Source organism: Lissotriton vulgaris, chromosome 3_1 (assembly GCF_964263255.1).
Source record: "Lissotriton vulgaris chromosome 3_1, aLisVul1.2, whole genome shotgun sequence".
In the NCBI taxonomy this organism is placed as follows: Eukaryota; Metazoa; Chordata; class Amphibia; order Caudata; family Salamandridae; genus Lissotriton; species Lissotriton vulgaris.
In genome coordinates, this window is record NC_141689.1 from 1,337,709,671 (window position 1) to 1,337,733,004 (window position 23,334).

The following is a 23,334-nucleotide window of genomic DNA, read 5'->3' on the forward strand; positions in this document are numbered from 1 at the left end:
CTCCCACCGGGAGTACATAAGCAATACTTTCCCCGGATCCCGTCTGTTCTTTTTTTCTGTATGTCAACAGAATGGACGTGGTGTGCTGTTCTGCTGCTCCTGCGGGGCTGGAGTGGCGTTCCTTTCTTCCTCCCCCCACCGCCCGGCTGCCTGGCTGTGCGGGCGGGGGGTTTCCTGGTCTGTCCCCTGGCCTGCCGGGCTTGCTGGGGGTCATGACGATGTTGGCCGGTGTTGGCCTGTGGGCCCTTTGCGGCTGGTGCGCATCCCAGAAAGGTGCTTCCGGGTTGCAGGCGCGTCTCCTGCAGCTGGGCGTGTTGGGAGACGTGCCTCTTTTCCTGAGTGCCATGCCTCCCCGCTGTTGGGGTGGGGGCCTTGCTGCTGGTGGTGTCCGGCCCCTGCCCCGGGTGAGTCCCGCATAGCTTTTTTTACATATTTGCTCTCCCCTCACAGCTGCTGCCCACCCTACAGCTACGGGGGCGCTTTCACTGGACACAGTAGGGAACAGGGTACCCTTGCTGCGCTACTGTTCGAAGGCGATGTGTTCATAGCTTCTCTTGCTATATGGCTGGCGGCATTTGGCAATCCTCCAGGCTCCGGAGTGGATTTTTATGACAACAGCTATGTGTGTTGGTCTGTAGTGTCTCCAGTTCCCGTCCCTGCAGGTCCGACTCAGCCTTTACACTTTGGCTCGTCGTGGCTCTGTGAGGCTCCTTCCTGTCTGTTTCTTTTCCAGGGGGTGACGGGTTGGCCTTCTGGTCTATCCTGGTTGGGCAGCCGCGGCTCCTGGGGATGCTAGTGTTTGAACCCGGGACCTCATACTTACAAAGCATGCGCTCTTCCACTGAGCTGCATCCCATCCGGAGCGCTCACGGCATCCCCGAACGCTGGAGCTGTGAGGGTAGTTCGCTCTGCGCGGCGCCCGTTCATTTTGTAGTTGGGACCTCAGTGACGGCTCCCCCGGTGCAGTGACGAAGGCTTGCACCATTCACTGCTGCCTATGCTGTTCCTTAGTCCCGCGCTGCTGGACTGCTTTGGGGATGTTGGGGTCCGTGGCTCCTTGCTCCGCTTTCTGCCCGGCTGCTAGGTGTCAGTGTCCTTCTACTGCTGCAGGGGTTTGTGCCTGCGGCGCTGTGGCTCTCCTTCTGGCTGTTACCTCTCCTTGTGTTGGTTTGTTCAGGGTGTGGATGCGTCCTTGCCTTGCCAGTGGGCTGCCGGTTTTGGTACTGTGGGGACCGGGTTGGGCCTGGCGTCGGCTCGACATCCTATGTATCTGCCCTGTGGTCTCCCTGCACGCATGTCTGTGTCCTTGTACACCGTGACTGGTGCTCATGTGGGCCACTCCGGTGCCTTCGGGTCGAGTGCGCGCTCTATACCTGTTCCTACTCCCAGTTGGCTACTGCACTGTCAGTGTTTGCTTGGTCTCATTGGGGTGGTTTGCCCAGGTATTTTGACCCCCATTTTAACCCACTCTGTACTGGCCCCAGTGTGTGGTGGGGGTCTTTTCTCCTGGTGCATGCATGGGTTCTGTTCGAGTGTGCGCTGTGGACTGCTGTGAGGTCCCGTTCTTTTTGGGGGTGGGCGAGGCTTCTTGGCTTTCTCCTTCTTGGATGTTTCTCATGTTCTCCCCATGTTTGCCACCGGCGGGCCTTGCTGGCTGTTGCTGGCTTTTTCTGCTGTGGAGCTCCTGCCTGGTGGTCTTTCTGGTGCCTCCTGCGGGCGGGGCGTGTGTTCTGCCACTGCCTCTTGGCTGTTGGTTGCTGGGCGCCTCCGTCTTTTTGGGGTCGCTTCCTGCTCGTCTTGCCCTGCTGGTGGCTCCTTTCCCCCTATGCTCCTCTGGTTTGCTTCCCGGCCCTCTCTCTCTCTCTCTCCTGCTGGGCTGGGGGCTGTGCCTGGTGCCCGGTGGTGTGTGACTCAGTCCTGGTTCCTGGCCCGGTGGCACCTCTGTTTTATGTGTGGTGCTGGTCCACCCGCTTCTGTTCTGTTTTTAACGGGTTGCCATGGCCTGGTTGGGTGGCAATGTCTCCTGGCGTGGCCAGGGGTTGTACATGGGGCCTCCTGCTTGGGCTGCTTGCGCTCTGCTGCTGCTCTGCTTCCCCGCTTCTGCCCTTGTGTGTTGGTCTGCGGGGCTGGGGTTCTTGCCTGTTTGAGCTATGCCTCGTCCTTGGCTCCTGCCCTCCTGGATGTTCTGGGTGGCTGGGCTGGCGTGCTGGGGTGTGCGGTGCTGCCGGTGTTTTGGTTCACCGTGTGGGATGTCTTTTTGGGCTTGTCTTTCCTGCGGTGGCCTGGTCACCGGTTCGGCTCTCTGCCTCAGCAGCCTCCTACTTCCGGGCTCCCCCGGGCTGCCAGGGCTGGCGCTGCGCCTCCGCTGCCGCTCGCTGCAGGTCTGTGCCGCCTTGTCCCCTTGGCACTTTTCCCTCCTGGGCTTCTGTGTTGTGCTCTGCTGGGTGTCTCTGGGCTTTGTTGCTCTTCGCCTCTTTGCCTCTGCGGGGTGTGGCCTCCCTCTGTGGTGTGCCTGGGGTTCGTGGTCCTCTCTTGTGCTTGCCTTTTCTTGCACTCTTGGTCCTGCCGGAGTCTGCCCGTTTTGGGCTATTTCTGCGCGGTCCTGCTCTTTGGGTGTTGTTGGTGCTGTGCTCTGGCCTGAAGTAGGCTGGGTCCCTGGGTTGGCTCTCCCTTCCCGGGGGTCCTTGCCTGTGTGGCTGGCTCTGTTCCTCTGCGGGCTTCCGGTTTGGCTAGTTGGATGCCCTGCTTGGCTGTGCCGTGGATTCTTGTGGCCTCTCTTCGGGTAGCTCGTTCTGTCCGCTGGTATGCGGTGTCCCCTTAATTTCTGGGGTCTGGCCTCCCTGCGGTTCCAGGGTTGGCATGTTCTAGGGGGCTTCTTTCCCTGTTGCTGCCTCCTCTTGATGCTATTGTGTTCTCCTTACACCTTTCTGGGGATTCCGGTTTGTGTTCCGGGCCCTCCGATGTGCTTGGGTTACTTTGTGGGGGGAAGGATGCGTGCTGTCTTCTGCCTCTTGCCTCTTCCGTGCTGGGTGCTGTTGTTTTTGGTTGCTCCTGGCTCTGGCGATGGCTGTTCATGGCTTCTGGGGGTTTCCTTGGTGTTGCCTTGTGTTCCCCTGTTTCTGCGGCGCCCCTGCTAGTTTCCTCGACTTGCCTGTGGCTTCTTTCGGTTGGTCCTGGTCACCCCTCCTGTTTTCACCAGCGCTCCTGCTCTCACCTGGTCTGTTGTTCCGCTTGGTTGGGCCTGGTTTCTTCCTGGTTGGGGCTACCTGGGGGTGCCTGTGGCTGTCGGATTCTCGGGCTGGTGGGGTTGGGCCCGCCTCTCCCTTTCCTTTTGATCCCCCCTGGGGTGTGTTTCCAGTAGCGGTTCGCGTTTTTGGCTCTCTGGCATTCGGGCCTCTTCTGTTTGGGGGCTGGCTCTCTTTCGCTGTTGCTGTGTCCCTGGCTTGGCCCCGGTTGTCCCCTCTTTTGGTCTGCTGGGCTTTCCGGTTTCTGCTGGTTTTGGGGCGTTTGTTGGTTGCCTTTCCTTTGGGGGTGCGTCCCTGCCTGTGCTCTCTCTGTGGGTCCTGGGGGTGTGCTCTCTTGGTTTCAGGCCATGTTCTGGTGAGTCTATCTGGGCTGGCTCCTGCCGGCAGTTCTCTTCCCGGGCTTGATTCGCCTCTGGTTGGGTGTCCTTGTTTCTGCCTTGTTCCTGGGGTTCCGTTGAGTGCTGTTGGGCTTCAGTTTCCCCGTTGCTCCTGTCTGGCTGTCCGCTCTCTTTTTTTCTCCTGGGCTGCGGGTCCCTTGTCCGATCCTGTGTGGGTCCTGGGGTTCGGTGCTTCTGGATTGGCGTATCCTGGGTTGCCTCCTATTTCTCCTGGTCTGCGGGCTTCCTTCTGGTTCGGTGGCTTGGCACCCTGCCTTCTATACTTCCTCTGGTTCCCACTTTGGCGGTTTCCTGTGTTTGTTCTTTCTTCCGGCCTTCTGTTTGGTCCGGCGTAGCGGTGCAGGGGATCTCGTTCAGCCACCCTGCCGTTTTCCTTTGCCATGGGCTCTGCGTGGGTTTCTTCCAGGGGCTGGTTGGGCCTGTGGGTCCTCCTGCCTTGGCGGGTTGCTTGGCTCCAGTCCTGAATTCCTGGTTCCTTGAGCCTTTGTTGCCCTAGTTTTTTTGCAGTCTCTTGGCTCCTCTTCAGGGTTGGCTGGGGTCAAGCCTGGTGGGCCCTCTGTGTTGCGGTTCTGGTTCCAGTTTGGTTCCGAATTGCTTCCTCTGCTCCGCCTGCTCTGGGTTTTTTGGCCTCCCGGTATGGTTGGCGGTTTTTCTTCTCTGTGGGGGTTTTGGCCTCCTGGGGTTTCGGGTCTCTGTCTCCCTCCCTGTCCTTTTCAGTCTGGTTGGGGCCTGGCTCCTGTTCTGCTCCATTGCTTGCTTGGGGCTGCGCCCTGTTGCCTGGATTGAGTTTCTCTCTTTGGCCTTCTCCGGGCCGGTCAGGGTTTGCTTCTCTGGTTGGCAGCCTCCTTTTTGTGGTCCTGGCCTTCTGTTTTTTTCTTGGTTGTCTCCGGTCTTTGTTTTGGGCCCTGCTGTCCTGTTCCGGGTTGCTGGCTGGTTGCTTCCTGCGGTCTTCCCTTCCCTCGTTCTCGGTGCTCCCTTGGGTTACTGCGTTTGGTGTGGTTTCCTGGGTATGCTTGAGGTTTGTGAAGGCCGGTTTTCTGCTTTGGTATTCTCCAATATGTGAATGAATGGGACGAGGACATAAGGGACCTGGGGGTAATACTCTATTACTTACCGGTAATCTTCATTACTCCAGGTCCCGTTGTCCTCGTCCCATTCATACTACCCTCCCTCCCTAACGGGCGTCCGGCCTTCCTGTCTGGGCTTGGTCTTACAGACGGGATGCTGGGAAGGTACTGTTTATGTACTCCAGGTGGGAGGGGCAATATTACGGTCCCAGCATGCCTCTGCTCTTTTTTCCGTCTGGAGATGGTTATCTCCAATATGTTAATGAATGGGATGAAGACAACGGGACCCGGAGTAATGAGGATTACCGGTAAGTAATAGAGCATGTATCTGTGCATTGCTGATTGAAGTAATCCCTACACATTATCATGTGCCTTACGTTTCTGTTGAATAATTACAGAATATCTGTCATGCATTTGCATTTCTTTTCACCTAAGCCACATTGTGAAGAGTATGGATTGCCAGGCTGCCCAAAGAATTTAAACCCAGTCTGTGGAACGGATGGAAAGACATATTCCAATGAGTGCTTGCTCTGCGAAGCAGTCAAGTAAGTTTGCTTTAATATACCTTTTACAAAATCTCTTAACTAATAGAGTGACATCTGTACCATGACCACCACCAATGTATATCTTTAATGAAATACCAATTTCCTACAACCCATATTTTAAGTTGTGTATCCCGTCATGCTTTCATGACAATTGAAAATATTGACTGATTTGAATAATTATTTCTAATCTTTTATGGTTTCCAATGTTCCTATGGTTCAGTTGCATATTTAGATGCAATTGGTTCAGATTTAGATTTTTTTTTTAACTCTTTATTCGTGACTGTTACAGGACGTTATACATTTCTGTGCCTTTTCTCATCATATCATATCATACATCAGTCTTTTCCGTTTTCTTAACCATAAACGTTTGGGAGTATAACATATCAATCATAAGTCAGTTATCATAGCTGTCCAGAATGCTTCCCATGTACGATCTATAACTATCATAATCATGACTTACATAAGTGCTAGTCCCCAACTGACCCTCCCGCCCCGCCCGCCCGCCCCCTTTCTCCTGGTCGTTCTCTCTTGTACACTCTACATTTCGGGCCAAGGTGTCTCAGTTTATCTGGAATTTGTTAAAGTCTCTAGGCTCAGTCTAGCTCCCGTGAGTGGCATTGGTGCCCGTGAGCCGCAGCAGTCTCCTGCAATATGTGTGTGCTCACACCACCGGGTCTCCCGGACTGTCTAGGTCTATCTCTTCCAGTTCAATCAACATTAAGTCCCAGTCCTGCGCTATAGGGTATTTGCGAAGGCCCTTGCCCTCCTCTGCCCGCAGAGCCGCGGATTCGGCTTTGCCCCATTTCAGCAAGTCGCCTCGCCACATTTCTATCTGCGGGGCCCTGGGCGATTTCCATCTCATAGTGAGCACCCTGAATGCCAACACGAGTGCCAGGTCCGTACATTTCAATTGTGCCTTGCATGTTTTGGGCCGTTTCCTGTTCCCTATTAGGCAGGGTAATGCCCCCTCAGGGATCCGAAGTGTTGTTATGGAGTGTAGCGTGTGTTTTATCGTCCCCCAGTAAGTATGTAGTTTCGGGCATGTCCATAGCATATGAAGAATATGTGCCTCATCTTGTTGACATCTCGGGCAACAGTGTGCAGTGGCAGGGAACATCCTATGAAGCCTCTGGGGCGTAAGGTAAGCTCTATGGAGGATCATGGCCTGTATGTACTGAAACTTAAAATTTGTGGACACCCTTCTATGATGGCCTAGAGTAATTTTCCACTCCCCGTCCGTTATGTTTTCCCCCGAGTCTGCAGTCCAGGTCTCCCTAAGTGTAGTGATCGGCAACAGCACATGTTCTCTGATACCGACATACAGCCATTTCACTAGGTGTCCCCCCGTGCCCATATAGTGTAGGAGGTGCACTAACTCATGTTGTTCTGGTTTCGTACGTTGTGGGGCCCAAGCTCGCCGCACGTAGTGTGTTACCGAGGCGTGTAATAGGTATAAGCGTGAAGGCGCTCCCGTGGCTTGCACAAACGAAGCGTGATCCAATATGGTGTCGTCACCGAACAGGTCTCCCACTCTGTCCACCCCGGCCTCCGTCCAGGGACGAAGTCTGCGTTGTGTTAGTGTCCCCTGTGGTGTCGGGAGGCCTAGTAGGGGTATATTGTCTGCGTACGGGGTGGTCCCAGCCGTGTATGACAGTGCTTTCTTCCAACAAGTCAGAGCCACATGCAGGAGGGGGTGGCAGTCCCTGGGAATCCTAGCATTAGGCAAGAGGAGGGAGTGTAGTTCACCTCGTGCTAATTTGTCCGTCGTGTAAGCGATCTCATGTAAACCCCTGCCCGCCACCCATCGGGTCAACCATTGGAATTGGCTGGCATAGTAGTAACTTTGTAGGTCCGGTACGCCTAGGCCTCCCTGTCTGGTGTTCAGTTGCAATTTTTTAAGGCTGATTCGCCGTCTCCCTGAGCCCCAAACGAGGTTGACCAGTAACGTATTTAGTGTGGTGAAAATGTGTCGCGGGAGCAGGACCGGCAGGTTTATGAAATAATACAGTATGCGGGGGAGTAGGACCATCTTCGAGACCGCCACTCGTTCCATTACCGACAGGGGTAGGGACGTCCAGAAGTCTATGCTACCTCGTAGGCCCGTGATGGCTTTACGGATATTACCGTCAATTTGGGCCTCAGGGTCCCGGTATACCTGAATTCCGAGATATTTAAATGTGGTCGTGCCACTGGGATGTCATAGGTATCGAACCGTATGTGGGGGGGCTGTTGTCCATCTCGGAAGAAGAAACCTAGGGACTTTCCCGGGTTTATAGCCAATCCAGAGATGGTCTCAAAGCGTCTGAAGACAGTCGCCAGGAGCGAGTGGTCCCCTCGCAGGTTCCGGAGAAACACCAAGATGTCGTCGGCATATATAGAGACCATGTGGTTGGTGCCTTCCACCGGTATGCCTTCTTCCTCGGCTCTATTGCGGAGTGCAATAGCCAGGGGTTCCAGCGTCAGCACAAACAGTAGTGGCGACAGTGGGCAGCCCTGTCGGGTGCCCCTATGGACTCTATAACTGGCAGATATGTGTCTTCCCGTGCGTGCCCTAGCCGTCGGACCTGTGTACAATAAGCGGATCCATTTTATGAGGGCCTCCGGGAAACCAAAGCGATGCAAGACTACGAACATGAAGTTCCACGTCAGGGAATCAAACGCTTGGCGGAGATCTAGGGCCAAACAGCCAGCGTGTGGTAAGTTGTGAGGGGTGGTCGTCATGAGGGCATGGAGTCGCCTCGAATTCTGGGAGGTGCTCCTCTCTGGGAGGAAGCCACATTGATCTGTATGGATCAGGGCAGGGAGGTGGTGTTGGATCCGCATGGCAATAGCCTTACTGAGGATCTTATACTCCGTGGAGAGCATGGAGAGGGGCCTGTAGTTACCTATGTCTTGAGTGTCCCTACCGGGTTTCGGGATAGAAATCACCAAGGCCTGCATGGTGGTAGCCGGGCGATGGCCCACTTCGTAAGCGGTGTTGTATGTTTTCTCTAGTACGGGAGCCAGCACATCGTCATATGTCTGATAGAATTCTCCTGGCAGGCCATCCATGCCTGGGATCTTGCCTCGGTTAAGCGTGTGGATTGCTATCTTTATTTCGTGTTGTGTTATAGGCCCGGCTAGGGCCGTCTGGATATCCGGGGCCAGCACTGGGAGCGTTAGCTCTCCCAGGAATTCCATCATTTCGTCCCCGGCGTCTACAAAGGGGGGAGCATAGAGGTTCTCCAGGTGAGTCTTGAATACAGTGTTAATTCCCAGTTGTGTGTGCACCTGCTCACCCGCTGCGTTCCGGATAGTCGTGGTTCAGATTTATATATTGCTTGCTAATATCTTCTGGTTGGGGACCTATTGATGTACATTTTGTACAGTTGTTTTCACTTTTAACCAAAGAGTTCCTTAGCAAATCGAAACAAAACAAAAGCTGCTGTCCTGTTATTTTTGACTTGTGGTGTGCTAAATGCCATAGTGCTTACTTGCCCTACATAGAGCATGAAGACATTGTATAACCCGTGGATTATAGTTCAGCAATATGGCAGTATTATCTGGGTGGGAGCACTCCTATATAGTTAATGCCTGGGGCAAATCCTACGGCTCTACTTTCTCCACTATCAATAACAACCTGTGGATAATATTATTATTGTAAATCAGACCCTTAAACTTTGGGTTGAATATTGATTTTCTTGGTACTGTTAAATGAAAAGTTACGAGAAGCAAACCGATTGGATTGTTTTGGTGGTCAAAGTTTGCCAATTTTGTCTTTAAGAAATGCATTGTAGGGAATGCTTGGGGGCTCACATAATTGAAATAGAAAAGGGTGAGAAGATTTGAGTCACAATGTAAATCATGTAGTGACAGTGGCATACCAAATTGGATGTATTTGGGTGAGTTCTAAGGTGGTTTTGCCCTGTGAAAATACTAATCCCTCTGCGAGTCAGGATTTAATTACCTGTTTTTGAGAGAAAACCATTTTCTCTAATGATTTTGTCATGGAAATTATAGAACGTTGTCCAGACGCTAAAAAAGGATACATGACTAATCTTTACAAATGTCTTCCTAATGTGAACAAAAAATCTGATGTGCTGAGTGAAACATACTTTATTATAGCAGCAGTTGTCTGTTAGTTGATTCACCAGTCTTGTGCTGTAGCTTAACCAGTGAATTCTAATGAACACTTAGGTCATTTACATTTATATTTGTGACAAATGTGATGAACTCGTGAATGCCATAATGCTTGAATAGGAGCTGCAGAATTTAAAGTTTTTCAATGGAGCAGACTGCAATACTTGAATAGCATTTTTTTTACTTACATCCACAAATGATCTTTCTGGTGAATACTTTATGTCCTTGTAAATTTCTCACTTATGAAAAATCCCAGGTGTCAGACTGGATCCGGACTCAAAGCTCTTAGATGCCGTTAGGGGGTGCTGGCTTTGTGTTGGTGCAGGAAGGGATCAACGGTGACATCACCAAAGTAATATAGTGCCCACCCTGGTTCGATGTCAGTTTTGTTCTACTTTTTCATGCCTTTGAGGTGCACAGATCTAATAGAATGGATTATATACAATGCAGTGCCAAACTCTAATTGGGACCTTATTGATACCTTCCCTGTACATCCATCCATCCATCCATCCATCAAATGAGTAAGTGGGAGGGATCAGTGAGAAATCTGCAGGTAGATGGAGTATCCACCAGAAAGATAATTACCAAAGGTAAATTACTTTTTCTTTTGGTGGATACCACTCCCTGCGGGTTACCCACATGTTGAATAGATACCCAAGCAATACCTTCCCAGGAGGCGGCTGATCGATGGTCAGATGAGGAAATGTTGCACCAGAGATGTGGCGAAGTGACTGTCCCCGTGCACCTACAAGTCCAGGCAGTAGTGCATGGCAAAGGTGTGCAAGAACACCCACATCGCAGCTTTATAGCTTTCTGCAGTGGGAAAACTTCTGAAACGATCCGATGATGATGACTTTGCCCTGGTGAAATGGGCTTGGAATTCCTCGGGCGATTCCTAATTTGCAAAAGCATAGCTCATTTTGATATGGAGGATGATCAAGAGGATAACGTCTGCTTCTGGATCACTTTGTCCTTTCTAGTGCCACAGTAACCAACAAAGAGCTGCTCGTCTGATCTAATGTCCCTAGTGTGGTTGGGATAAAAGTTAACTGTCTGCTTGGGATCCAGGCAATGCAGGCCCTCCTCCTTTACAGACATGACAGGGGAACAAAAAGCAGAAGTGTAATGGACTGACCTAGGTGAAAGGGAGTGACTACCTTTTAAAATGAAAGCACCCTATATTCACAATACCAGCTGGTCAGGAAAAAAGGTCTTGAATGGTGGATGGGCACACAAAGCTTGCGCCTCCCTGACCTGCCTTCCCAATGTAATGGCAATCAAAAATAATGTGTTTACAGTCAACAACAGAAACCGGCAACAGTGAAGGGGTTCAAACAGAGACCCCCATGAGAAAAGAGAGAACAAGATTTAGGTCCCACTGGGGCATAACAAAAGGATTCACGATACAAATTGGTCAACCCTTTAAGTAATCTTATTATAGTAGGGCACTTGAGGTGGGAAGGTTGATCTGGGAGAAAAAGGAACTCAGACAACAGAACATAAAAACCCTTGACAGTATCCACCATGCACCCTTTCTGGCTGGAGGACCTCTGATGATCAGATCTGCTAGCAATTCATGTTATTGTCTGCGCACCGTGGTACAAAACTGTTCCCATAATACACAGATTTGTGGTGGGTTGGCAAGCTACCAAGAGGACGACATACACCATCTCCAGTGGCAGCTAAAAGGAGCTTAGATGTCCTGCTTAATCTCTAGGCATGAAGGAAGGGGAAAGCTCTAAAGATTAGACTGCAGAACTATCCCTCCCACCTGGAAGATTTGATCGGCCCTGAAGGGTTGTCAAAGCAGAGTACACAGGTAGAGGCATATGAGGTCTCCTGACCACATCATTCTTGGCCAGTCTGGAGAGATAAGAATTACTTGGTCCTGGTTTTAGCAAACTCAGAACTCAAGGGCCTAAGGGTATTAGGAAACACATAGTGCAGCTGAAAGTTCTATTTCAACAAACTCGTACCCCAGGATTCCCCTCAGTGAATACTTGAGGGTGCAGAACTACTGGCAATGTGCATTTTCTAAGAAGCCAAACATATCCTCCTGAGGAGTCCCCCACAGGGCGAGATGCCCATGACTACTCTGGTAAATTATGTCACTCATGCTCAGCAAGATAACCGAGGCTCAGGCTGTCAACTCTGTAATTCAGAGACCCCACCAGGCAATTGGGTGTCAACCAGATCTCTTGAGGGTTTTTCTGCTCAGAACCACAGCTGAAATACCTCATGACAATGGAGTTGAGACACTATTCCTCCTTGTGTGTTTATATACCACATTACTATGCTATTGTCCATCGTAATGTGGACAGACTAACCAAAATGGATGGAAGGAAGGCCTTGAGGACCAGCCGAATTGCACACAGCTGCTGCAGGTGATCTGTAGCAACTGCTCCCCTGGAGACCAGAAGGCCCTGATGTCCAAATCCTCCAGATCGACTCCCCACCCTAGGGAGGAGGCATCAGTCACTACTACAGCCACTGCTACAGGAGGGAGGACAGAAAGAAATCCCCCAAGGAAGATTCCCACATCAGACCACACCAGCTGTAGTGTCCCAGCATGACACAATTGGTGTCTGACAAATCTACCCGTGCATGAAGAGGCGAATCCCTCTTGTACCAATGTATGTGCCTGACCAGGAGAATACAGGAAGCCAGTAGACCTAGCAGGTGTAAGTCCATCTGGACTGGAACTCGTGATCCTTCCAGGAAGAATGAAACCATCTTTCGGATGTATGGATCCTCTGAGGAGGAGGTAAGGTGCAAAGAAAGGTAGTATCCAGAACTGCCTTATAGATAGTAGACATTGGGGGGGCGAGCTCCAGGTGAGATTTGGGCCTGTTGATTAAAAAGCCTAGGTTTTACAGTAGAGCTGCCTTTGACTGTAGATGATGTGTTACCACCTCTGACAACTCAACTTTTTTTTAGCATGTCGTCCAGATACAGGAACGCTGAAATCTCTGGTGGTCTGAGATGTTCCGCAACTACCACCATGACCTTTGTGAAGATCTGAGGTGCTGATTTCAAGAGGCATGGGTGAACGATGAATTGATAATGGATGAAGCCGACCAAAAAACACAGGTACAATGCAAGTGCAGGATCGGAACGTGAAAGTACGCGTCCTCCAAATCTAGTGACACTAGTTTTCAACTTCCAACGCCAACAGGGACCTGAGCATAGGTCAGCATCTTGTACATTTCCTTCATGAGGTAAATGTTTAAGGTCCTGAGGTCTAGGATTGAAAGCAGACCACCATCCGTCTTGAGTACAAGGAAGTATCACAAATAGTATCCTTGCCCGATTTCTCATTCCGGCATTAACTCTACTGTTCCTTCAGGAGCAACGCTGCCACCTCCTTCGGCAAGATGTAATCATGATCTTCATATAGGAGAGAAGGCTGGGGAGGGATGGGAGAGGTGTCCTGTAGGAAAGATAGGCATACCTCCTTTATACTATCTGTAGGAGCTACTGGTCTGAAGTAATTGCCTATATACTCCTGATACTCTGGTAAGAGCAAACTAGTAATGCTTTTCTGGTAGTGTGGGAGAGGAGAAGGAGAGGGAGAAGGAGGAGACTTGATGCTGGATACTTTGACCATCGACCCTTGCCTCTGCCCCTATATTGTATGACCAAGTGATTTTAGCGCTGCTGCAACTGTGGCTAACTAGACTGCCTCAGATGGAATCAAAAGTGGCTTGAGAAGCCCGAAGACAACAGATCTACCTAAAACCCCACTGAGGCTGTTGATTTTGAAGCCCTAGGTTCCCAGCCATAGGTTTTCAATGTTTAAACTTATCCTATGCAGTATTGGCTTCAGCTACAAACTAGAGAGTGCCATCAAAGGAGTAGTTCATGGGAGTGCCTTGCAAATCTGTTGGGAAATTTGACGTGCAAAGCCAAGCATGGGAGTGCACCACCTCAGAGAACTCCATAGCGCGAGCAACTGAGTCACTAGTATCCAGGACTGACTTGATGCTGTGCGACATACTAGGCATAGTTACTGAGTCTGAAAAATATCTGGGACATGAAATATAACTAGTTAGGCTGTGTCCTTAGGGCATGGGCATATTTTACCAAAAGGCAGATGGTGTTGTGAGATTTCAGCACCATACTGCCCATAGAGAAAATATTTTAGCTCCAAGCCTACAGGTGCTTTGACTTCCTGTCTAACAGAGTTGATAGGAAAGTTCCTAGGTCCTGTCCCAAAGAGCTCTCTGACACTCTGCAACTCCTGATCCTGAGCAAGTGTACCACCGGAGCACCAGAAACACCCACTGCTGCTCCTGCTAGGAACCAGTGGAAGCCGAGGGAGCCACAGGAGCCGCTAGACCTGCTAAGTGCGGCGGAGCACAGGAGCAAACCACTGTTGCTGTCAGGGCCCGTCTCGCAGGATTCAAATGATGAACATAGGGGTCCACCTCCCGATGTTACCAACACCCTGAATGTATTCACAGGGGGTTCGAACCATCAGGCGAGGGATAATAATAGAGAAAAAAGACCGGGGAAGGGAAAGGGTCAGCATGGACAAGGGATCTGAAATGACATAGCACAAACCATTATATACATTACACATGAATCAAGACTACTCTCAAGAATTCTCACTAGAACTGGAATACCTTATAAGGCTGTACTTATTCCTCCAACCTGTACAAGATAGATTTAGTCCTGTTTTCCTGTATCCAAGAACACACTGGTTAACATGTCATAACCTACTTGATTTCTCATTATCTCAACACCTCTACAAATACACACCATATAATGAGGAATAGGACTTGTAAAGACCCTTATGAAATCTGTAAGTTACTTCACTTAGAATAGTACATAGTTCTTTCCCCGGAGTTCTTAGCACTCTTGATTCAAGTTTAGAGAAAGCTCTCTGGTATCACTCAGATCAGAATGTTTCTTGTTTTCATTTCAGGGCGCCCTGAATAACTCCACAACTTAGAATGTTCACTTAGGTTTTCCACTCTTAATATTTAAATTGTGAAGACAAAACAAAGATAAATCGGCAACGTGTGGTTGTGACCACCACTACGTTCCGCTTATCACAAACTATGATTACACCACCAACCGGCAACCGGTAGATGCAACCACCACTCAGCTCCGGTAAAGATTCTTCAGCGTAGCACACGGTAACGTGTAGAGCCCCACAACGCTCTGCTGATCTTGCTTCCTCAAAATTACCTTCGATGTAAGTATCAACAAACGGCAACAATCAGCAACCTGCTGCCTTGTTCCGCGGGACTCGCAGCACTGCCCCAAAAGTAAACACGCATCAACCGATGCTTTTCTCTCGGTAGTTTCAGAGTACATAAATAACACAAAAGTTCTCAACCGCGAGCAACGGCTCCCAGCGGATCTTTCTTACCCAACAATACCTCTCAGTTGAGCGGGTGTATCGGAAGCCAGGAAGACTTCCCCGCGTTCAGCAGCGCGACGCTGACGGCAGCCAGCGCTTCTCCAGTAACACCAAACGAAGGACTCAAAATTACGCGCAACACCCTTCCTTGCTCTTCCAACCTTATACTTCCTGCAGCAAGGGCTCATGGAAGTTGTAGTCCATTAAAGTTTAGGTAGGCGCGGCAAGGCAAAACCTGACAGTATGCCCACCCCCCTAGCGCCTTCTAGGCCCAGGTTTAGCGGGGAACCGCCGATGAAAGGACCGGACAGCAGCGGGAGCATGCACATGTACCCCTTCCAAGCCACCAAATACCACAGCGCACCCCTACTACGCTTGGAGTCTTTAATGCAGCGGACCACATATTCCAAACCCCCAGCATACAACATCGGAGGTGGCTTTCTCTGTCTAGCTGAAAGAGCAGGCTTCAACAAGCTAACATGAAATACAGGATGGATACGGAGCGAAGCTGGAAGCCTCAGCTTATAGGCCACAGGGTTGATTTGTTTCAGAACAACATACGGACCGATGTATCTGGGGTGAAACACTGAACGAACCTTAAAGCGAATGTTTTTTGTGGGCAGCCATACCCTGTCCCCCACTTGGTACAATGGATTGTCGCCCCGATGTTTATCCGCCCACTTCTTGTATGTCGCCTTTGCCTGGTCTAACTGTTTAGACACCTTTCTTTGCACCAAATGTAGATGGCGAACCTGACTCAGTACAGAGGGCTGGCTGCTTACACCACCAGGGATGTTGATGGGCAAGACCCGGGTGTCATAACCGTAATTAGCAAAAAAGGGGGACACCCCTATAGAGCTGTGCCAAGCATTATTATACGCCAACTCCGCAAGCCATAACATGGATACCCAAGAGTCATGGGCCTCGGCAGCATAACAACGAAGGTATTTTTTCAGAGTTTGATTAAGCCGTTCCGTTCGACCATCCGTTTGAGGATGGAAACTGGTTGATAATGAAGCTGTGATATGCAATGCCAAACACCATGATCTCCAAAAACTGGCAATGAACTGAGGGCCCCTGTCTGAAACGATGACTTCTGGTATCCCATGGTAACGGAATACATTGGACAAAAGCAACTGAGCCGTTTGACCTGCTGTGGGAAGGTTTCTGCACGGGATAAAGTGTCCCATTTTGGTAAGACTATCCACCACAACAAGCACAGCCGTGTGTCCTTGATCTGATGGCAATCCGGTGATGAAGTCCAAGCTGATACTTTGCCATGGCTTCTTGGGTGTAGGCATGGGCATAAGTTTACCCTTGTTCTGGCATTGTAGGGTCTTAGCTCGGGCACACACCTCACACTTTCCTACCCACAAAGACACATCTCTAGACAAGGTGTTCCACCAGAACTGTCTCTGCACAAGACATACCGTTTTCTTGATACCTTGATGACCAGACAATGGGGAAGAATGACACCATTCAAACGCCTTTTTCCTACATTCCTCAGACGGCAGATGCAGTCTATTTTGAACAAAAGGTAGACCCTGTTTAAGTGAACGATCTGTGTCACCGGCACACCAACTCTTCCATCCTGTTTCGGTCTTTTGGCTTTTGATCGAATCAAGGAACGTAGTCGAGTTAAGCGCACAAATTACCTTACTCGGTTCTACAATGGCGTTCAATTGGATGTCTATGTTCTCCATCACAGTGTCCCCTAATCTTGACAGGGTGTCTGCCTTTCTGTTCTCAATGCCAGGGCGGAATGTAATTATGAAGTTGTATTCGGCAAAAAACAACATCCACCTCATTTGTCTCTGAGAAAGATGTCTAGCCGTTCTCATATTCTGCAAATTGCGGTGATCTGAATACACAGTTACAGGATGGGAAGCCCCCCACAAGTGTTGTCTCCATTCTTGAAAGGCCTTCTTTATGGCTAGAAGCTCTTTTTCTGCAATTGAGTAGTTCTTTTCGGCTGTACTCAACTTTTTTGATAGATAAGCCACTGGATGCAACTGTCCTGTCTGTGCGTCTCTTTGGGACAAAATAGCACCCACAGCCTCATCCGAAGCATCCGCTTCTACTATGAATGGTAAGTCAGGCTGTGGATGTACCAAAATGGGTGCAGACACGAATGCCCTTTTTAGACACTCAAAAGCAACTTCAGCTTCTTGTGACCAACCAAATCCCATACCCTTTTTAAGAATGCGAGAAAGAGGAGCTGCAATCCTAGAAAAGCCATCAATGAACCTCCTATAGTAATTTGCAAAGCCCAGGAAACACTGGACTTCTTTCACTGTCTTTGGTGCAGGCCAGGACTGTACGGCTTGTACTTTTCTTTCAGCCATCTGTAACCCCTCGGGACAAAGCATTACCCCCAGAAACTCCACCTTCTCAACCCCAAACTCACATTTGCTGATCTTACAGAACAGTCTATTTTCTCTCAGCCTCTGTAAGACCTGTTTGACATGCTCCTGGTGGAGAACAACATTTTCCGAATAGATGAGAATGTCATCTATGTAGACAACCACACTTATATCCATGAAATCTTTCAACACATCATTCAGAACATATTGGAACGCGGCAGGGGCGTTGCATAGCCCAAAGGGCATGACTGTGTACTCGTACAGACCGTAACGAGTCTTAAATGCTGTTTTACATTCATCCCCCTCTCTCATCCTCACCCGGTGAAATGCTCCTCGGAGGTCAAGCTTGGTGTACACACTAGCATTCCTAACTTGGTCTAGCAATACCGGAATAAGGGGAAGTGGATATCTGTTACGGATAGTGTTCTTGTTTAGCATCCTATAATCCACACATGCCCGTAATTCCCCATTCGCTTTAGAAATGAAAAACAAAGGAGAGGCCGCGGGTGATTTAGAAGGTCTGATGAAACCTATGGCCTGGTAATGTTCTATGTAATCTTTCAAATGTTTTGTTTCTGGTACAGATAGAGCATACACTCGACATGTGGGTAGAACTGCTCCCTCCACTAAATCGATACAACAATCATAGGTTCTATGAGGGGGTATTTCATTAGCCAATTGTTCACTAAACACATCCTTAAAGGAGTGATATTCAGAGGGCAATTCCACCTCCTTTTCAGCCGCAGTAGCAACCAGATAAGGAGTAGACAACCCTGCCGCTTGGGTGGCCTCACGCAGTGTCATATGTTCTCTACATAAGTCCGACTGGAAACTTATCTTCTTCTCTTTCCAATTTACTTCAGGATTATGAAAGGCAAGCCAGGGCATACCCAAAATAACCTCGTATTGAGGTGCCTCAATTATATTCAGGATCAAACAGTCTTGATGTTCCCCTTCTGGTACCTCCACCGTTAGTAGCACTTCTTCTGTCTGTTCAGTAATCAACCCTGATTTTAAAGGTTTCCCATCCACAGCCCACACTTCCTCGGGGTGTATTCTAGGGACACGTTTTAATGACAACAAGGACACCAGACCACTGTCTATAAAATTGCCTGTGGCACCAGAATCAATCATTACCAAAACCTGATGCATTCTCTGTTGGCTCTCCAAACACATGGATAATACTATATGTGAGACTGAATCCTGTATAACCTTGCACACTAATGAGGGAAGTTTCAGAGGTACATGACTGTTTCTCTCTCCTGAATGCTCACTATTGGGCTCGGTATTAGAGACGGCCAATCTTTTCTTAACCCAACTTCCTGAGGTCTTGGGCTTCAAAGGACATTCCCTTACATAATGTCCTTTTTTCCCGCAGTACATGCACAGGCCCTGCGTTCGGCGGGTTTCCCTTTCCTCTCTGGTTAAAGGAGCTCTCACAGCTCCGATCTCCATCGGTTCATGAGCCTCAGTAACCCCCTGTGGGCCTTTTCGTGTCGTGTAGTCTGGCCTAGCAAACCCTCTATCCCATTTCTTCCGATCTCCACTTCGCTCTGTCATTCGGCCATCCAATCTTAAAGAAAGGCTGACCATTCCTGCACAGGTAGTGGGCTGGGGATCTATTTGGGCAATAATATCCTTAAGTCCCTCTCTCAGACCTTGATAATATATGGACATTTGTTTTTCCTCAGGCCATGAAGATTCTGCCACTATCCTATTGAAGGTTGTTAAATAAGTAACCAGTTCATTCCGCCCCTGTCTCAATTCAAGTAGCTCTTTATCTGCACTAAATGTGGTAGCACGTCTGTCAAATACTCTCTCGAACTCAGTTCGAAAAGCCCCCCAATCCGACAATATAGCATCATCCTTCCTTACTAGCGGGACTGCCCAATTCGCAGCATCTCCTATCATATCTCGCAGGATTCAAATGATGAACAAAGGGGTCCACCTCCCGATGTTACCAACACCCTGAATGTATTCACAGGGGGTTCGAACCATCAGGCGAGGGATAATAATAGAGAAAAAAGACCGGGGAAGGGAAAGGGTCAGCATGGACAAGGGATCTGAAATGACATAGCACAAACCATTATATACATTACACATGAATCAAGACTACTCTCAAGAATTCTCACTAGAACTGGAATACCTTATAAGGCTGTACTTATTCCTCCAACCTGTACAAGATAGATTTAGTCCTGTTTTCCTGTAACCAAGAACACACTGGTTAACATGTCATAACCTACTTGATTCCTCATTATCTCAACACCTCTACAAATACACACCATATAATGAGGAATAGGACTTGTAAAGACCCTTATGAAATCTGTAAGTTACTTCACTTAGAATAGTACATAGTTCTTTCCCCGGAGTTCTTAGCACTCTTGATTCAAGTTTAGAGAAAGCTCTCTGGTATCACTCAGATCAGAATGTTTCTTGTTTTCATTTCAGGGCGCCCTGAATAACTCCACAACTTAGAATGTTCACTTAGGTTTTCCACTCTTAATATTTAAATTGTGAAGACAAAACAAAGATAAATCGGCAACGTGTGGTTGTGACCACCACTACGTTCCGCTTATCACAAACTATGATTACACCACCAACCGGCAACCGGTAGATGCGACCACCACTCAGCTCCGGTAAAGATTCTTCAGCGTAGCACACGGTAACGTGTAGAGCCCCACAACGCTTCGCTGCTCTTGCTTCCTCAAAATTACCTTCGATGTAAGTATCAACAAACGGCAACAATCAGCAACCTGCCGCCTTGTTCCACGGGACTCGCAGCACTGCCCCAAAAGTAAACACGCATCAACCGATGCTTTTCTCTCGGTAGTTTCAGAGTACATAAATAACACAAAAGTTCTCAACCGCGAGCAACGGCTCCCAGCGGATCTTTCTTACCCAACAATACCTCTCAGTTGAGCGGGTGTATCGGAAGCCAGGAAGACTTCCCCGCGTTCAGCAGCGCGACGCTGACGGCAGCCAGCGCTTCTCCAGTAACAACAAACGAAGGACTCAAAATTACGCGCAACACCCTTCCTTGCTCTTCCAACCTTATACTTCCTGCAGCAAGGGCTCATGGAAGTTGTAGTCCATTAAAGTTTAGGTAGGCGCGGCAAGGCAAAACCTGACAGTTGCTGCTGCTGGGAAGCTGCAGGAGCTGCAGGAGCCACGGAGGCCATGGGAACCGTGAAGTGCTGCAAATTAGGACAGCGGGCAGCAAGCTGTAAGCTTTGGCAGAGTTGTTGGCGGGGGGCATCCCATTGGGGCGCCACGTTGAGCCCTGGAGCCTCCAGCATAAGGGTAAATCAGGGCGTGACCAGCTCTCACCTGCGTACTCTGCCTAGCTGGCATTTCCTTCCATCTTCCAGATTTCACCCAGCCCAAGCAGGAGTTACGCAGGCTGGTGGATCAAACCTGGTCACTTGTACACTGATTGCTAGAGTTCTGCCTCAAGGTACGTCGGACATCAGGAAAGCAGTGTGAGCTGCAGCAGAGGGCTGTAACCCAGATAATCCAGCAGAGAATTGCAGCCGAACACCTCCCCTGAAGGTCAATAGCGGTGCCAACACCAGAGGCACTAGAGGCATCTGAAAAACTGCGGCAGGACACAGTGGTAGCGGTTGCAGAGGTAAGCGAGGGCAAGTGTGAGTGTATGTGCAGAGAGCGCTGCCACCATTAGCAGCGGTCTCTGAGTGTGAGCCCAGTGGAAGCAGCCCAACTAGGTGGGGTGCGGCTCACCAGAGCCCCCCTTTTCCACCGGTCTACTCAGCTCTACTTAGCTTAGAGCTGAGCCGCGGATAGGCTCTTCACTTCTGGAGAGATCAGTTCAGCGTCTGCTCCACAACCCTGTAAACACACATGCTGAAGAATGGGCCAAGCTGTTGATTAGTTCATGACGGCAGCTGCTTGATCGAGCCCCGGCCCCTCTTTTTCCGCGGAAACAGCCCGATATCTCTAGACCAGGTGTGGCTTGCCGGAGTGAGGAGTGAAAGTGAAGAGTGAGGAACACAGAAACGGAGTTGGGTGAGAAGCGTGCATTGTGCTATTCACACGGAAGGCTGCACAGAAGCTACAAGGCAACAGAAGGCCGCAAGAGGGTAGCAAGCCCAGGACCAGGCAGGTACAGGCACAGGAGGTGCTGAATTTTACTGGTGACTGGCGACAGGTGGCAGGGGGGGAGTGCAGCTGACCGGCAGCTCAGCGTGGGGGAATTACCAGAACTCCAACTACCAACTTCCCCGACCGAAGAAAGATCTCTAGAGACCTTCAGAGACCACCTAGCCCAGCGCAGGACGGCAAGTCGAGTTAAAGTGAGCGGAACCCCCCCAACAAAACAGGTGGAAAGTAACTGGGAAGCATGGTCTGGAGTGGAGAGGCGGTCAGCCTATTCAAGCACATCAGTACCTGCTCCGGCTATGGGTGAAAACCGGGTTGGGGCTTTCAGAACGTTCCCCACCATGAGGTCCGAAAGGCAAAGGGGCCAGCCTTTGGCGCCAACGTGCAAGATCAAATGCAACTGGAACATAAGGTCAAGAAATAAACACCTGGTAGCTCTTTCTGAGGATGCAGTAGGTTCCTCTGGCCCCGGCCCATCCCAGCAGCTACCCGGACCCCCCATTAACAGGAGATCACCCGCGGGGGCCTTCATCATTCCTTTTCCAACCAAAAATCTATTCAAAATTCTATTTCCTAAAAGATACAACCTTATCTATATTCTCTTCCAGTGGCAAAATTCAAGGCTTACAAGATCCACTTCTCCCTCTACAATTGACTAATGAATCCTCTATGGTACAATCCAGTGCGGAAACTCCAGCGGACCAACAAGCGGTCGTCCCACAAACACCGGAATTGTTTTCGAACTTAACAAATTTGATTCACAAATAGGGGTGGAGGAATGGAAATAAAAGTAGAGGAGTGAGCCAGCTCTCCAACCCTAGTCGCCCACGTCTCTCCCTGCTTGCTTTCTAGGTAACCGACCCACGGGTTAGCCCCCCTGCCCACACCCAAACAATGGGCAGCTCCCCTAGTCTCCATCATTTTTGGAACCACATCAAACGACCCAGACAAGCTCAATGAAATTCAAGTAGCACAACTAGTGCAATCGACAGCGGGATCCGATAGTAAGGGGTCGGGGTCAGGTTCAGCGCATGATGCATAAAAGTGAGCCCCAACAAAATCAACCACTTGCACGACACCTCCAAAAGCCCTCTCAAGATCAGCCCTTACAGTCACAAGCCATCATGGTTGCGAAGGCCCTCTCAGAAACCACAATGGGAGGTACCGCAGAGACCTCAAAAATACGAGGCCAAAGTTATTAGCAAACCCCTGCAGTCCTTCAGACCTTCCAACTTCATCCACCAATACAGGGCTGGGCAATGGGCGCAGGACCTATGCCAAATCAAGAAAGCACTCACGCTGCAACGCAAGACAAGCCTGCACGCTTATATTCATACGATCAAGGTTGAAAAGGTACTGTGTGTGTCCAAAGTAAGAAGGTTACTCACTGGGGTACATGATCATGTAAAGGTGTAGCTGGATTAATTAGTTGAGCAAGCAGTGATTGTTTCAGTTCAAGCGAGGGAGTGGTTGGCACCAGTTGTGGTGGCTAAGAAGGCTAGTGGTGACATTCACCTTTGTGTTGATTTAAGATCACTTAATAGGTTTAGCTGTGGTGGATCATCATCCCATTCCCAACATGTCTGAATTGTTGCGTTTGATAGGTGGAGCCACATTTTTCACCACATTGGATTTGGCTTTTGCATATCACCAACAGCCGCTGTCCATGCAGGTAACAGTGGTGGGTCGATGGGGCAGGTAAGGGGGATTTCAAAAGACAATGCAGAGGGAAAATTGATTACTTATTTTTCCATCTACATCGTTCCTCGAAATCCCCCCTTACCCGGCCCCACCACTGTTACCTGCAGGGACCGTGGATGATCACCATGTGCTTTTGTATGAGGAGCTGAAGGTCCATACTTTTATTACACTGGTGGGTTTGTATAAATCTGCACATTTGCCATTTGGTGTAGTGGTCAGCATCCTCAATTTTCCAAAGATTAGGAAAATATGTTGATTGGCATTTCTGACTTGAGGTGTTACTAAGACAATGATCCGTTTTTTGGTGATACGTGGATTGAGCACAATGAAATGCTTGGGAAAGGTCTCTTGCAAGTCAAACTGAGTGGCTTGACATTGAGCTGTAAAATTGCAAATTCAGAAAAAAAGAGAT

General features: G+C 49.6%; 1 protein-coding gene across 1 annotated transcript in view; it reads left to right on the plus strand.

Moving 5' to 3' along the window:
- LOC147727845 (trypsin inhibitor ClTI-1-like) overlaps positions 1 to 23,334 on the plus strand; it is a 360,963-nt gene that overhangs the window by 298,655 nt on the left and 38,974 nt on the right. The window contains exon 3 of the mRNA XM_086963189.1: positions 5,146 to 5,255. Coding sequence (XP_086819315.1) covers positions 5,146 to 5,255 — 110 coding nt within the window. The remainder of the gene's footprint in view (positions 1 to 5,145; positions 5,256 to 23,334) is intronic.